Source organism: Podarcis vaucheri, assembly GCF_965113315.1.
Source record: "Podarcis vaucheri genome assembly, chromosome: 18".
Classification (NCBI taxonomy): Eukaryota; Metazoa; Chordata; class Lepidosauria; order Squamata; family Lacertidae; genus Podarcis; species Podarcis vaucheri.
In genome coordinates this window covers 12,079,846-12,096,837 of record NC_138756.1, presented here as the reverse complement: position 1 = coordinate 12,096,837, position 16,992 = coordinate 12,079,846, and the positions used below count along the sequence as shown (strand labels likewise).

Sequence of the window (16,992 nt, the reverse complement as noted above, 5' to 3'; positions counted from 1 at the left end):
GCGAATTTTTTCGTCTAGTGAATTTTTCGTCTTGCGAAGCACGGTTTCCCATAGGAATGCATTGAAAATCAATTAATGCGTTCCTATGGTCAAAAAAAGTCCAAACAAAGCCAAATTTGGTACAACAAGAGTTTATTAAGTGCTCTTTAAAGTCACACATACTGTAAAGAGCATTTCAAAATTCAAACCCAGATTTTTTTTTAAAAAAACCGCAGAGTGGCCCAATGGTCACATGATGGATGGATAGATAGATAGATAGATAGATAGATGATAGACAGAGAGATAGATGATAGATAGATAGATAGATAGATAGAGTAGATAGACCGATGATAGACAGAGAGATAGATGATAGATAGATAGGTGATGATAGATGATAGATAGATATAGATAGATGATAGATGATAGATAGATAGATAGATGATAGATAGATAGATAGATAGATAGATAGATAGATGATAGATAGATAGATACACACCTACCCACTGTGTTTCAGTTCTTTTCTTCCAATTGACTTCCTTCATCCTCAACACGGTTCTCTTTTCATTTTTGGTAAACTGTCTCCTCCTTCGTTCATTATTTTCCCCTTTTTCTTACCATTTTTAATTTAAGTACCATAAATTATCTCCCAGAAGTGAATTGAAACAAGCCCAAGTATTAATTTGAGGGCACTGCTTTTTAAGGTTTTCCCCAATTAAAAAAATAATATATATATATATATTATTTTTGCTTGTACTGGCCCCTAATTGCCTCTGTCAGCCTGGCCAATTCAGTATAGTCAAATTGTCTTGCCGTTCTTTCATTTATTTATTTTTGTTGGTATTATTTCTTTCCCCCCTGGTTTTGGGCAATTTGTGTTCTCGCAGCCCCTGTCGCATAAAGGAATCTTTTCTGGTTTTCTCTGGCTATATCTGTGTCTAGTATCCCAAATTTTGGGGCTGCCACTCAACTTTTTCTCTCCCCCCCCTGCGATTTCAGGAGAAGAGGAAGCGCCAAGCCGAGATCGAAAACAAGAGGCGGCAGCTGGAAGACGACCGGCGTCAGTTGCAACATTTAAAGGTAGAGAGAGCTGCTGGCCTGTGGCTGGAAGGAATTAGGATCTGAACTCGCTCCCCAAAAAATCAGGGTGTGGGGGGGGAGGCACTCACTGTTTGCCAGAAGTTGCTTAAGGTCATACAGAGACATTCGGCAACTGAGGTTATGCTAAATAATGCTTTAAATAAATTTAAATAGCAACAAGAACCCAGATGACCCCTTGGGGTCTCTTCCAAGTTGTACGACTCTACGATTCTTCCCTTTGCCTCTTCGTTGCCTCCAGTCAAAGACCTTGAGGGAAAGATGGTTGCTGGAAGGAGCCCCTTCGTCGACGGCCGAGGAAGGTGACGCCTTGAAAAAGCAGATGCAGGAGGATGACTTGAAGGCCAAGGAGCTGGAAGACAGCATCCAGAGGTAAGGGCTCAGGTGTGTTATTGGCCGAGGGAGCCGGCGTACAGCTTCCGGGTCATGTGGCCAGCAGGACTAAGCCGCTTCTGGCGAACCAGAGGAGCACATGGAAACGCCGTTTACCTTCCTGCCAGAGCGGTACCTACTTATCTACTTGCACTGGTGTGCTTTCGAACTGCTAGGTTGGCAGGAGCAGGGACCAAGCAACGGGAGCTCAGTCCATCGTGGGGATTCGAACCGCCAACCTTCTGATCGGCAAGTCCTAGGCTCTGGGGTTTAACCCACAGCGCCACCTTGGGTACCTTAAAATTCCTATTGGATAATTTCAATGGCAGATAGATAGATAGATAGATAGATTCTTTATTGTCATTACACAAGTGCAACATTGCACAAAGTGCAACGAAATTGGATGCCATCCCTTAAAACAACAAAAGCAAGACAACAACAACAACCAAACAAACCACATTCCAGCCACACCCACACCACACCCATCAAACTCCCAGGTCACACTAACGAGTTACAGCATTCAAAAGGGCCACAGCTCTTGGATAGAAACTGTTTTTCAGTCTATTTGTCTTTGACTTGATGTTTCTATATCTTCTGCCAGAAGGCAGTAGTGCAAACAGACAGTGTCCCGGGTGAGATGAATCCTGCAGGATGTTATTTGCTTTCCTAAGACAACGGGAACCGTACAGTTCTTCCAAAGATGGGAGAGGGTGACCAATAATCCTTTGGGCTGTGGTTATGACCTTCTGGAGCACCTTCCTCTCCCTAGCTGTACAACTGGAGAACCAAGCACAAATACAGTATGTAAGAATGCTCTCTATGGAGCCTCGGTAGAAGGACACCAGCAGTCTCTCACTCAGATTGTTCTTCTTTAAAAGTCTGAGGAAATAAATTCTCTGCTGGGCCTTCTTCACCAGAGCAGTGGTATGTGCGCTCCAAGTCATGCCCTGATCGATAGCTACTCCCAAAAACCTGAATTCCGCCACCCTCTCCACCCGTTCCCCGTTGATATACAAGGGCTGAATGTCCGCCTTTTTTTTCCTGTAATCCACCACCAATTCCTTGGTTTTAGCCGTATTAAGAGCCAGATTGTTCTCTCCACACCAAACACAGAGCCGCTCCACCTCGTCCCGATAGGCGGACTCATCCCCTCCTGAAATGAGCCCTACCACCGTAGTATCATCAGCAAACTTGATGATTTTGTTGCTGGAATAGATGGCTGTACAGTCATACGTATAGATAGTGTAGAGCAGGGGACTCAACACGCAACCCTGTGGTGAGCCGGTGTTAAGGCTAAGGGCTGTGGACATGTGTGACCCTACTCTAACCCTCTGGGAACGTTCTGACAAAAAATCCAAAACCCAGAGACAGGTGGAGTTGGAGAGTCCAATCGCCTCTAGCTTGGACACCAGTCTATGGGGGAGGATAGTGTTAAAAGCAGAGCTAAAATCCACAAACAGCAGCCTCACATAACTCCCCGGCTGCTCCAGATGGGACAGAGCAGCATGGAGAGTGGTATGGAGATGATGGAGATGATGATGATGATGAATCCTGATGAGTTCGTTGCACAGTTTATAAAGCAAAGGGAAGGCAGAGAGAGAGAGAGAGATGCAGTCGCTGCCTTTAGAAGTTGCAGGAGATACAAGACTCACATATGTGGCTTAGGGCCCTCGTATTTATGGAACCGCCTCTCCTGGTCTGCCCCGCAGAGGACTTTAAGGTGCATAAATAACCATAGTTTAGAGGTCCCGGGTCCTAAGGAAGTCAGACTATCCTCTACCAGGGCCTTTTCGGTGGTGGCTCCGACCTGGTGGAATGCTCTGTCCCAGGAGACCAGGGCCCTGCAGGATTTAACCTCCTTCCGCAGGGCCTGTAAGACAGAGCTATTCCGCCTGGCTTTCAATTTGAATTCAGCCTGATCTTTTATTTCCCTTCCCTTCCCTCACCCGCTCTGAGACCCCACAGCTAATTCTCCCCTGGTCTCCTCGCTGGCCCAAGTAGGACCAATTCAGCCAGCTAGCCCTGGGGATTATCTAAGCCTTATTTCCCCTAAATCGATGTTCGAATTTTATTGTTATTCATGTTTTTATACTGTATCTTGTGCTGATTTTTACAATTAAGTGTTTTAAATTTCTTGTTAGCCGCCCTTAGCCCGGTTTTTGAACCGGGAAGGGCGGGGTATTAAAAAAATAATAATAATTATATGCCGGCCGCTGCATTGATGTGTTTCGTACGGCAGACTCCTCTGGAGGAAACTGCCTCTCCTCCAGAACAGAGCGTCACTGGCAAGGCTTCGATGTCTCTGTTCCAGGCTGCACCGCTCCCTTTGGCAAGGGCTGAACCGCGGTCCGCATTTGGGGAGGCCAAATGAAAGGGAGAGGTTTAGAGAGGGTTATGCAAACCGAGGAAACCGTCTTCTTCCAGGGATGAGCATTCATTCCCCTCCCTCCAGAGCCCCTCTCTTCCCTTCTCCTGCTCTAAAGGGATCTGGGCAGGCAGCGGATGCAAAAGCCATCTCTGCTTTCCAGTTAAGAGACAGCCGGTAGCTGTTCCTGCCTCCGGGTCTCCCGGGCGAGAAAATCCCATTGTTGAGTCTTTTCAAAGTTTGCATGGGGATGAAACGGACCTGGCGGTCGCCCCAGGCAGAAGCGGATCTCTGCAAAGGTTGCTTTTCGGTCTGGAGGAAAGGCATGTTCGTGGAGTCATAGAATTAAATAATAATAATATTTACACCCCGCTCATCTGTCTGGGTTTCCCCAGCCACTCTGGGCGGCTCCCAACAGAATATTAAAATTAGAATAAAACATTAAAAGCTTCCCTATACAGGGCTGCCTTCAGATGTCTTCTAAAAGTCAGATAGTTGTTTATTTCCTTGGCATCTGGTGGGAGGGCGTTCCACAGGGCAGGCACCACCACCGAGAAGGCCCTCTGCCTGGTTCCCTGTAGCTTCACTTCTCACAGGGAGGGAACCACCAGAAGGCCCTCGGGAGAGGGACCCCGGTGTCCGGGGTGGAGACGCTCCTTCAGGTCTACTGGGCCATTTAGGGTTTTCAAGGTCAGCACCAACCCTTTGAATTGTGCTTGGAAACGTCCTGGGAGCCAATGGAGGTCTTTCAGGACCGGTGTTATGTGGTCTCCACTCCCTTCCAATGCCGTTTCCCTCTTCCAGGTTGGAGAAGGAGCTGGAGCAACTGGAAAACGGGATCTCAGCGTCGTCCACCAAAGAGAACATGGCTGAGGAGACTCGGGCGGCGGGCAAGGAGGACAAGGCGCCCCGCACACCGAAGGTAAGAAGCCGTCCTTCTCTCCCCCCACCTCAGCCTGAGAATATATTTATTATTATTACTATTAATAATATTAATATTAGTGTTGGAAGCTGCCCAGAGTGGCTGGGGCAGGTGGATAGATAGATAGATAGATAGATAGATAGATAGATAGATAGATAGATAGATAGACGGACGGACAGACAGACAGACAGATGTAAACTGCTTAACTTATTATTTGCTGATGTTTAATTTCACTGTATACTATGGGATCCTAATGGATTATTGAATATTGCTTTATTTGATAGGAGCTGTCTATTGTGACTTTTTATATTGGGTCAGATTGTTGCTATAAATGCTTGATGTTTTTACTACTACTACTACTACTACTACAGTGGTGCCTCGCAAGACGAAAAGAATCCGTTCTGTGATTCTCTTCGTCTAGCGGTTTTTTCGTCTTGTGAAGCAAGCCCATTGACGGATTAGCAGATTAGCGCTATTAGCGGCTTTTAGCAGCTTATCTGCTGATCGGATCAGCTGATAAGCGGTTTAGCGGCTTGGGGAAAAGGGGGGGAGGAAAAAAACCCCGCAGGAACTCGCAAGACCTTTTCGTCTTGCGAAGCGAGCCCATAGGAGATTCGTTTTGCGAAGCACCTCCAAAACGGACAACTCTTTCGTCTAGCGAGTTTTCCGTCTTGCGAGGCATTCGCCTTGCGGGGCACCACTGTACAACTATGTGTGTTGGAAGCCGCCCAGAGTGGCTGGGGCAGGTATAAATCTATTTATATATAAGAAATCTCAGCCTGGCCTGCCCCTCAGGGTTGTGTGACCTAGGCCACCTCAAATTCAGGAGCTGGAGCTGGTCTGGCTCCCGTGTTTTTAAACTTTGATATACTCCATTTAAATATATTTTCTCCCCCTCCTCTTAATGTCTGCTTTCTTTTTCCACAGACTCCTCTAGGCTCGGCCAAAGGTAGGTACCTTTCTTTCTTTCTTTCTTTCTTTCTTTCTTTCTTTCTTTCTTTCTTTCTTTGCATCTATATCCCACATTTTCCTCCAAGCTGAACGTGAGCCAACGGCGTGTTGCAGCAGCAAAAAAGCCCAGTGCTATTCTAGGCTGCATCCACAAAAGTCCAGTGTCCAGATCAAGAGTCCCTCTCGATTCCGGCTTGGTCAGACCACAGCTAGAATCCCGTGTCTGGTTCTGGGCACCACAATTTAAGGATATTGACAAGGTGGAAAGTGGATAAGATGATCAAGGGGTCTGGGAACCGAGCCGGATGAGGAATGGTCGAAGGAGCTGGGGATATTTAGCCTTGGAAAGAGGAGGGATAGGAGAGCCATCTTCTGATATCTCGAGGGCTGCCCCATGGGAGAGCGTACATACATGCTTCTTTTCTCCTGCTCTGCAGGGCAGAACCCGAACCCGTGACTTCCTTAGAGGGCCACTGGGGCGGAGGGCCACTACCCTCGTTTTTAAATCCCGGTTGGATTTCGAAAAGGAGCTACAGCCGTACCTCCCCTTACGTACCGGGGAGGCGAACGCAGCAAACCCGGAAGTATTTTTCCGGGTTTCTTCGCCGCCGCGCATGCATGCGCATGCATGCGCAGAAGCGCCAAACCTTTTTTTTTTTTTAATGGAACCCCTTCTATAGGATCCTGCAAATAAATTTTCCCTCGGCCCTTTTGCTGGCCCGTGTAAGACCAGCAGGGATAGCTGGCCCTGGTGAATATTTGACGTCTCCTCTCCTTACGGTCTTGATTTATGGGCCGCCAGTAAAACGAGGCTGCATTTTAAGCCGTATTTTAATCAATTGCGGGGAGTTGTTTTGGTTTTTCTAACTGTATTTTATATTTGGTGTTAGCCGCCCTGAGCCCGGTCTTGGCCAGGGAGGGCAGGGTATAAATAAAAATTTATTATTATTATTATTATTTATTACAAACCACGCTGCACACATGCGCAGAAGCGGCGCCTCAGAGCAGGGAGCAGTGCGTTGTCCTGCTGTGTTGCTAGGTTGGTAATGCCAAGGTTGCGGGTTCGAGTCCCTGCCTCGTGGGGGGTTGGACTGGATGACCTTCAGGGGTCCCTTCCGACAGTTCTGTGATTCTGTGATTCTAACTCCCTCCCCACCCTTCTCCTCCTTGCCCCCCAAGTGGAAAACAGAGCCTCCAACAGCCCTTTAAAAGTGGTGGAAGGCGGTGGGATGATGAAGGCAGGTAGGTCGGATCGTGGCCTCTTGCTCTTACGGGCGCACTAATCCTTTAAGCTCTTGGGGCCCCCCAAAAATGGGGCGGCCGGGGGGACGACGGCAAGCCCCTCTGCCTGACTGTAGCGGCATGCTGCTTTCGCCTGCTTTCGCCGGGAGTGGGGTGGGGTGGCCGAACTATCTTGGGGGAACCCCCTGTGGTTTTTTGGGGGGGCGAACCCCACATGGCTTAATTGGTGATGGGTTAGAGTGGGGCCGGATTTACGTATAAGCTAAACAAGCTCTATCTTAGGGCTCCACTGGATGTACATTTCCAAAATATTATCTATCTATCTATCTATCATCTATCTATCATCTATCTATCTATGCCAGTGTCGGATTTACGTATAAGCTAAACAAGCTCTCGCTTAAGGCCACACTCTCTTGGGGGCCGCCAAAAGATTTAAAGGAAAAAACCAACTGGGTGTACATTTCCAAAATATAAGATAAAAAACAAATAAAATAAAACCTACATACAGCAACAGTGTTTTGTGTGATGTAGGCTCCTGTGATGTAACGTATTTTTCGCTCTATATGACGCACCCGACCATAAGACGCACCTAGTTTTTGGAGGAGGAAAACAAGAAAAAAAATATTTTGAATCCCACAAGCATGAAAAGCAAGAGGGATCGCTGCACAGCAATCCCTCTTTCTCTCCTGGCTTCAGCGATAGCTTCGCAGCCTGCCTTCGCTACATAAGATGCACACACATTTCCCCTTACTTTGTAGGAGGAGGGGAAAAGGGCATATTATAGAGTGAAAATCCTGCCAACCTAGCAGTTCGAAAGCACATCAAAGCGCAAGTAGATAAATAGCTACCACTCCGGCGGGAAGGTAAACGGCCATGACTGGACCTAATGGTCAGGGGTCCCTTTACCTATAGAGCGAAAAATACGGTAAGTCATGGGCCACGCCTGCTCGCCTGCTCCCATAAATATCCCTGGTTTGCTCCTTTCTATATATAGGGTGCCTACATTCTGCATGGACTGGTTGCAGGGCAATGTGTACAAATGGCTTGAGATACCTGTGAGGTCCATAAATGGCCATAGAGCATACATTCAACACAAAAAAGGCGACAATTTGTTGTCGACAAAGGACAGCTGGATATATAAAGGGCCCCATTACCTTCAGGAGCTGAGGGCCTCATCCAACCTAAATCCGGCCCTGGGTTAGAGAACGCCGTGCTTAAACTCAAGACTGAATCCTGCACTCGAGAATTGCTGCGTCAATTTCCCCCTCCTTCTTGATTCCAGGCTAGTGCTCTCTCTCCTCCTATATATATAATTTTATTTTATTTGTACCCAGTCCACTTTGGGCAGCGTCCAGCGTACGCGAAACCATTATAAAACATTAAACATTAAAAACTTCCCCTATGCAAATCTCTCTCTCTCTCCCTCCGGTTGCATACGAAATTATTCCACCCTTGGTGCATATCAGGACCATTATCCAAATTTTACAGGCTTTTTCGGCTGTTCGCGCTGAGCAAATTGAACCGGCTGTTGCATTTTCAGCTGAATTTGGGGGGAGCACCTGAACCCCAAAAAAGGTTCTTCATTTGCCCTCGTCTTGCAGTTCTTAAAAATTCCCGTTCCCATTCCGCCCGGCCCAGATTTTGCAACATATCTCTTCCCTCTGTGCTTGAACCGAATGTGTGAGCAGCGGTGCCTCTGAGAAAGTGCAGAGTGCGTCACCGTGGGGTTTTTTTGGGGGGAGTGACGTTTGGCATGGCAAAGGGGAGACTGGAACGTGGTCTCCCCAGATTCAGTCCACAATTCCTCCTCTCGCTCCCTCCAAATAAACAAACAATACCGGGAAGTGCTAATCGCAGGATCTAATTGGAAAATTTTGTGAATAAATAGATTTGCATTTGTTCTAATTGCGGGAAATAATTGGGTTCTTAAAAATGAATTAATTAAACAAACAGATTTGCATCTGTTTCGCTCCGGCGGCAGAAAACCCGATTGGATGCTCAGGATAAAATCAATTTGCGTTATATTTCAGGCTTGCCGGGGAATCGAAAGAGGGAAGAGTTAGATAAGCGCTAACGCGTTCTAGGTTAGAGGAAATGACATTACGGGAGATGAGATGCGCTGGGTGATATTCTAACTTGTTGAGGTTTAATTGGCAGCTTCGGAGAAATAGATCTGCATAATTCCGACTGCAGAACTTAATGGTTTTGTTTGTTTTGAATGGATAAAAGAGTTGAAGAATGGATTTCACCTAGAATTTACTGACTCAAGGAGTGGAGTTGTACCCTACCTAGAGTAGACCTAAGTACATCATGCTGGGTGTCTACTCTGAGTACTAGGACTGAGGTTGGATAAAGCCCATTTTCACTGGAGAAACGTTGGAGGGGATGGAATAGGACGTCCCTCTTTTCAGGGGAGAAACGTTGGAGGGGATGGAATAGGACGTCCCTATTTTCAGGGGAGAAACGTTGGAGGGAATGGAATAGGACGTCCCTATTTTCAGGGGAGAAACGTTGGAGGGAATGGAATAGGACGTCCCTATTTTCACGGGAGAAACGTTGGAGGGAATGGAATAGGACGTCCCTATTTTCACGGGAGAAACGTTGGAGGGAATGGAATAGGACGTCCCTATTTTCACGGGAGAAACGTTGGAGGGGATGGAATAGGACGTCCCTATTTTCAGGGGAGAAACATTGGAGGGAACACCTCTGTGTTGGAAGGTCTAGGTTACCATTTGCAGCCGGCTCCTACCGGAGCGAATTTTGCAAGCTGCATTCACCGTCCTCTTAATATATAAATGAAGACGAGGAGTGAAAATTTACTGGTCCACCTTGAGCCTGGAGTTCCTCACCAGCTGCCTGGAGGAGGGCAGGCGAACCCAGAAACTTCAGGCCGGCCCTGGAGGTCTGGCATTCTGAATATGGGCAGGGGGGTGGGATTGGGGGTGAAGGAACAGGTTGTTGTTGTTGAGTCGTTTAGTCGTGTCCGCCTCTTCGTGACCCCCTGGACCAGAGCACGCCAGGCCCTCCTGTCTTCCACTGCCTCCCCCAGTTTGGTCAAACTCAGGCTGGTAGCTTCGAGAACCCTGTCCCACCATCTCATCCTCTTTCGTCCCCTTCTCCTTGTGCCCTCCATCTTTCCCAACATCAGGGTCTTTTCCAGGGAGTCTTCTCTTCTCCTGAGGTGGCCAAAGTCTTGGAGCCTCAGCTTCAGGATCTGTCCTTCCCGTGAGCACTCAGGGCTGATTTCCTTAAGAATAGATATTTTTGATCTTCTTGCAGTCCATGGGACTCTCAAGAGTCTCCTCCAGTACCAGAACTCAAAAGCATCCATTCTTTGTCTTCTTTATGGTCCAGCTCTCACTTCCATACATCACTACTGGGAAAACTACTATATGGACCTTTGTTGGCAAGGTGATGTCTCTGCCAATTTCATTTCCTACCCGTTCCTCTTTTTTTTTAATGAACGGGTAGGAAATGAAATTGGCTGGTTCCTCCCTCCTGCCTGGGAAGCAGCCTTGCATTCCTGAATTGCCAGAGGTTTCAAAGGTCAGAGAAGACCTTTTGCAAGGTCAAAGCATCCTAAAGGCAGCTGGACCCCCTCCCCTCCACAAAGAGGGCCATTAACCGCAGCAGAGTTGTCACGCGCCAAAAAAATAAAAATAAAATAAGCCCTTTCAGCGAGGGGCTCAGCTTGATAGGTTTCCATGCCGCGGGCTGAAATGTCATTTATATAACCGCGTTGGGCGCAAATGCAATTTGCTCTGTAAAGATCGGGTACGGCGGAGAACAGAAGTAACGTTCTGGCCTCGCTTCGCACGTTTTGGAGCGAGTATTAAGGCACATGTGTCGGTGCCCAGCTTTTTCTTTTTTTTTTTTACAATAATGTTTATTAAGTTTCATACAGACAAAACACATATTATAAAATAAATGAAACAAAAGAACAACAACGAAGAAAACAAAAATAAAAGAGAGTGTAACAACAAAAACATAAGCGATACAAGTTAATTAATTAATTAAACTTCCAACCTCGTAAACATATTACTTGACTTCCTCCCGTCTGGATTTCCTTGTAACTGAATGTAGCAGTTTTCCAATATCCTTATTCCAAAAACAATATTCCAGTTATAGTCAAATTTCTTAACTTTTCTTAATGTTCCAAATCTCATTTATTTAATTAGCTCCTAATTTAAACCTAGGCCTATATGGTACTTTCAGGTAGCTTCTAATTTTTAATGTTACATTATTTATTCAAATAACACTCGCTTCTGGGGCTTTGGCGTTTGGGAACCAAGGTACTGCTGTGTATATATATATATAGACGCGGGTGGTGCTGTGGGTTAAACCACAGAGCCTAGGACTTGCCAATCGGAAGGTCGGCAGTTCAAATCCCTGCAATGACGGGGTGAGCTCCCGTTGCTCAGTCCCTGCTCCTGCCAACCTAGCAGTTCGAAAGCACGTCAGGGTGCAAGTAGATAAATAGGTACCGCTCTGGCGGGAAGGTAAAGGGCGTTTCCGTGCACTGCTCTGGTTCGCCAGAAGCGGCTTAGTCCTGCTGGCCACACGACCCGGAAGCTGGACGCCGGCTCCCTCGGCCAGTAAAGCAAGATGAGCGCCGCAACCCCAGAGTCGGTTATGACTGGACCTAACGGTCAGGGGTCCCTTTACCTTTACTATATATATACTTCCTCGCTAGGTGCAGTCCAACAGGTGAAGCCCCACAGGCGCCAATGGGAATTAACCCACACGAAGCAGGGAAGGGCTGCTTTTTGCAGGCTGCGCTTGGCACTGTAGACAAGGGGCTCCCTTTCTCCTTACGGGGACGGATGGACCCTGCGCACCGCTTTCTAACCGCACCCCTTGCACTTTGGAGCTTGCCCCCTCTGCACCCGCTTCGCGGCCTCACGCCTTGCTCGTGCGACGCACGCCTTGCTTTCCAGCGGGAGTCCGGGCCCCGGGGCGGCAGGGCTTCACTCTCCTGTTTGCCCCCCAGCGATGTACTCTGTGGAGATCACGGTGGAGAAGGACAAACTGACGGGCGAGACCAAGGTCCTTTCCAGCACCACCAGGCTGCCCAAAGACCGCTCGGTTCAGGGGGTCAAGGTGTATGAGGACGAGATGAAAGGTACGCAGGGTCCGAAAAACGGCGAGAACAAGGCGCCCGACGCCTGGGAACCATAGCTGTCAACATTTCCCAGTGTCCAGGCTGGACGGTGGGAGTGGAGATGCTCCTTCAGGGATACAGGGCCACTTAGGGCTTTCAAGGTCGGCACCAACCCTTTGAATTGTGCTCGGAAACATCCTGGGAGCCAATGTAGGTATTTCAGGACCAGTGTTATATGGTCTCGGCGGCCGCTCCCAGTCCCCAGTCTAGCTGCCGCATTCTGGATTAGTTGCAGTTTCCGGGTCACCTTCAAAGGGAGCCCCACGGAGAGTGCATGGCAGTAGTCCAAGCGGGAGATGACCAGAGCATGCACCACTCTGGCCAGACAGTCCGTGGGCAGGGATTGAATATGAGTCGTTATGCCCGCCGATGAAACGCTCTTAACCACTGAGCATGGTTCCAGGTTGGGGCTCAAGGCTTTTTCTCTCTGTCTCTTTTCTTGCAGTGGTGCACGCGGTCCGTGTCGAAGACGGGGCGCTGGAGAATGGCTTGCAGCAGCTCAGCTCCTCCGAGGTGGACGAGCTCATCCACAAGGCCGACGAGGTGACCCTGAGCGAGGCCTCGGAGGCGGCCAAGGAGCCCCGTAGCAACCCGCCGAGCCAGAAGGCCACCCCGAGGAAGGAGATCACCGGGGTGCAGGCGAAGCCGGTGGAAACCCCTAAGTTGATGCCGGCCGGCCAAGGCCCCGAACCCAGTGAGGAAAAGCCAGTCACCATGATCTTCATGGGCTACCAGAACGTGGAGGATGAGGACGAGACCAAGAAGGTCTTGGGTCTCGAGGGCACCATCCGGGCAGAGCTGGTGGTGATTGAGGACGCCGAAAACAAGGCAGCGTCGGCGACAGGGAAGGATCACGCCCCTCCGAACGGCAGCGCGGTGGACGCGTCCGTCCCCCAGAAGGTGGAGAATCAAGCCGGGGAGCCGCCAGCGGCCAACAGCACCGACCCCAAAGACGCAGAGCAAGATCTCGACGCCAAGAAACAGCGCTGCAAATGTTGTTCGGTGATGTAAGACGCCCCCCCTCGACTCTACAGCCAATCAGGACTGCCTTCTCTCCCCTCCCTCTCCCCCCATAATTCCCACCTCTTCCACAAACTCCTAGGTTTAATGTGGTTGGTTTTTTTTTATTTTTAATTAACAAGACATGCAGTTCCCACCGCTCCCAGAGGTTTTGTTTTTCTGTTCCCTTTAAGTGACTGGGGAAATATTATAATGCAAGAGTTGGTGGCGGCGGCTGGAGTCTGACGCCCAGTGATGGCCCTGCTACATTTCATCTCGGTTCGCTTTTTCGTAAGCTGAACAGATGCGAAATATATTTATTAGACGCTGTTGTCCTCTCCCCGCCGCTCCCTTGCTCCTAAGCAGAATCAATCGGGAAACCTTAAACCGCTGTGGCCAAAGTTTCTTGGACTCACGCTCAACCGAATATGGAAGAAAGGGAATCGGGTGCGTTTCGGTATTTCCGCCATTTCGGAACGAACCGGCACGATTTCCGCCAACGGACTTTCCTTCCGGAGAAGGAAATTTAACATCGATTAAGGAGACTCTTCGTTCTTGCGTTTCTGGGGACCTTTGCAAATCCGCCGGCCTTCGAAGATCGCTTCCTGGGATCTCCGAGAACGTCACTGGCCAGGTTTCTCGTGCCAACGAAAGAATCCGGCTTGGTAAAACCTAGTTTTGCACACACACACACCCTGCCCTGCTGACGTTTAAAAAGACGGTGTTTGGGGTGGGTGGGAGACCAGGGTGACGGGAATCGGCTGTGGCCCGAGAGCAAACGTCCGGACACTGGGCTTGGTGATCTGCTCCGTCGGCGAGACAATCCCATTCTCCACGGCTTCGTGGGAAAGCGTCGTACGAGTCCCGGAAGAAGTTTTGGGGAGATTGCGATGGTCGGACCTGGACAGCTCTGAGACCGTCGGTGTTGACGTGGCTTCGTTTTCCCTCCTTAATTCTTCGACGGTTTCCTCTCCGGCTTGTAAAAACTGTAGGACTGGCCGGCGGTTCCGAACCGAAACCCGGTCGGGAGGAAAATACAGGAGAGGCTGGTTGGTTCGAGTAAAACGGGGGCACCGACCTGCCACGTTTGGTGGGTTCTCAGCCAACCTTCTCTCACTGCAACCAGACCCTCAGGTGGTGACCCTGACTGCCAATTCCCTCTCATTCTCAGTGTTGCCCCTTGTTGAGAAACTAGGAGGTCGGGTGGCCACCTGCCACGAATGCTTTAGCTGAGATTCCTCTATTTTGTGGGTGGGGTTTGGGCGAGAGGACCCTGTGGGGTCATTTCCAACTCTATGATCCTGGGAGTTGGCTCCTCTGGCGCCACCTGCTGACATCCTCCCGCCTCGCAGACCCAAATTGCCCTGGCGACTACCGCTGGCAAAAGATACTTACTCGCTTAGGTGAGGGCCGGCAAGCGAAGCCGAGTGCGCCAGCTGGGAGGGCCTGATCCGTCCCAATGATCAGCATGGCTGCAGAAGGCTCAGGCAAGAGGGCGAGGCAGCCGGGCGGCTCTAGCTAGGCAGGGGAGGCCGGACAGGTGTGGACAGAGCAGGTGAGCTGACTGAGGAGCAGGGGCAGAAAGGATTTAGATTTAGGGGGGGTGGGCTTCTGGAGATTCCCGGCGCCTCTGACCATTGGGCGTGCCGGCCACCTTTGAGGCTGATGGGAAGCGGAGCCTACTGCAAACTTTTGCTGGTCCAAGGGGCTTGTCGTTCCACTGCCCACCCGCCCCCCCTTGCCAAATTTGAAGTGCCAAAGCAGCCAGGGTTTAGGGTGTGTCGCTTGGGTTTCATGGAGCAGGGTTCCTGCCCTCCCCAGCCACAAAAACTGAGACCTGGGGTGCTTTTACGCGGGCAGCTACAGCTCAACCTCCTGGTCCCTACGGGGTGATCAACCACCCTCTTCGCAGTCACGGAGCGGCCCGCTTAACAGGGGTGTCGCTAGGTGCTCTGAAAGGTGCACACCGGGCAAATTTGTACCAGATTTACGTCGGTCGGTGTCTATCTGTTTGGACCAGTGTTTCCCCTCGTCAGTCAATTGCTTACTCTGTCCATCAGCTGCCTCTTCCTGCTCCTCTGCCCGTCACAAGCCCTGGCACAACCTACTGGAAGGCTCCCAGCCTCCCGCAGCCACCTGTCCCAATGGCCAGTGGTGGCCGCTGTGCCCAAGTCCGCTTCTGCCTCCCCAGCTATGCAGAGACGTATTAAGCGCTAGCAGCTGTTCCTGAATTTGCATCTGCAAAGTTCATCCCAACCCGCGTCTCCTTTCTGTGCCCCCTTTGTGATGCATGGAAGGCCACCCTCTGTTGAGCAACTTGGTCCAAGCTGGCATAAGGAAGTGCCTTGAGGGATGCCCAACCTGCTCATCGTCCCCGCTGTCCCCCACCCTTAGCCACCCTTATCGGGGAGGTGACCAGAGCAGCTGGAGGTCTCCGCCATGCCGCTGGTCAGCCGGCCTCTTCTCCAGTCCTCGGTGCCACCCCGGAACAGCCGAATGGCCGTGATTCGGAAAAATATACGTGGTGGGAACCTGGACTTATTTGAAGACCACGGGAGGGAACGGTCAGGTGGCCTGGATTTGAGTAAGGGCACCAACACGGGTGGTGCTGTGGGTTAAACCGCAGAGCCTAGGGCTTGCCGATCGGAAGGTCAGTGGTTCGAATCCCCATGACGGGGTGAGCTCCCGTTGCTCGGTCCCTGCTCCTGCCAACCAAGCAGTTCAAAAGCACCTCAAAGTGCAAGTAGATAAATAGGTACTGCTCTGGCGGGAAGATAAACGGCGTTTCCGTGCACTGCTCTGGTTCGCCAGAAGCGGCTTAGTCCTGAGGCCACATGACCCGGAAGCTGGACGCCGGTTTCCTCGGCCAATAAAGCGAGATGAGCACCGCAACCCCAGAGTCGGCCACGACTGGACCTAATGGTCAGGGGTCCCTTTACCTTACCATCAGGTTCTCCGGAGATGTCACGTCTGGTGCGTCCGCCCCCTTCGCTCGCTCCTCTGTCTCATCTAGCGTGTAAGACGTGGGGGTCCCAACTCCACCCCCAAGCCCTCCTTTGTGCCCCTGGTCCTCTGTCGCAGATCTGGCCCCTTCGGCTTGCTCTTCCCTCGTTTCTCCGCAGCTTTATCGACCACCCACCACCAGCTGTTTCGACGTCCCGCCTCTCCCTGCCACCAACCTCGCCGCTGTTTCCCCGCCGGTTGGTTTGTAATAATGCCTGAGCAGAACAAAATAATAATAATAATAATAAAGGTGTGAATCATCTGGGGGGACGAAACCAGATCTGCGGATCTCTCTCTTTGCCTGTCTGAACAACTGGCAATTCCCACACCTATGTGTTTGACGCGCTGACACAATACCCGCTTTAAACAGCCATGGCTTCCCTGCCAAAGAGCCTGGAAACTATAGTTTGTGGGGACGCTCCCTGTTCCCCTTGCAGAACTACAGTTCCCAGAGTTCTCTGCTGCGAAGATTCATAGCTTCCCTGAAGAATCCTGGGAACTATAGGTGAGCGAATGCAGGCTGCGCAGCTATCCCAGAAGCCAGAACAGCAAGAGGGATTGCTGCTTTCGCTGCACAGCGATCCCTCTTGCTGTTCTGGCTTCTGAGATTCAGAATATTTTTTTCCTTCTTTTCCTCCTCCAAAAACTAGGTGCGCCTCGTGGTCTGGTGTGTCTTATAGAGTGAAAAATACGGTGTACCAGGCATGTCCAACGGGTCAATAACTTTGGGTCTCTCCCCTCAAAAAAGGTTCAACAACTGGGTAGATCACTGCCAGTTTTGTATATCTGGGGGGAGAAAAACCACAAAGCCGGGTCGGTAGAGCGTGAGGCTCTTGACCGCCCCACCCATGGGTGCTCCGAAATCACACTGGTCAGCAATATTCCGGTTTCTGCATTTTGCCC

At 50.1% G+C, this 16,992-nt stretch overlaps 1 protein-coding gene across 2 annotated transcripts in view; it reads left to right on the top strand.

The window, feature by feature from the left end:
- PALM (paralemmin) overlaps positions 1-15,107 on the top strand; it is a 42,849-nt gene extending 27,742 nt beyond the window's left edge. The window contains exons 3-9 of one of the 2 annotated variants that reach the window (XM_082206594.1): positions 976-1,056; positions 1,316-1,446; positions 4,616-4,733; positions 5,661-5,682; positions 6,864-6,926; positions 11,917-12,048; positions 12,533-15,107. In XM_082206594.1, the coding sequence (XP_082062720.1) occupies positions 976-1,056; positions 1,316-1,446; positions 4,616-4,733; positions 5,661-5,682; positions 6,864-6,926; positions 11,917-12,048; positions 12,533-13,098 (1,113 nt within the window). In that variant the 3' untranslated portion in view covers positions 13,099-15,107. The remainder of the gene's footprint in view (positions 1-975; positions 1,057-1,315; positions 1,447-4,615; positions 4,734-5,660; positions 5,683-6,863; positions 6,927-11,916; positions 12,049-12,532) is intronic. The other variant, XM_082206595.1, reaches the window with a different exon arrangement.
- The last annotated feature ends 1,885 nt before the right edge of the window (positions 15,108-16,992 follow it).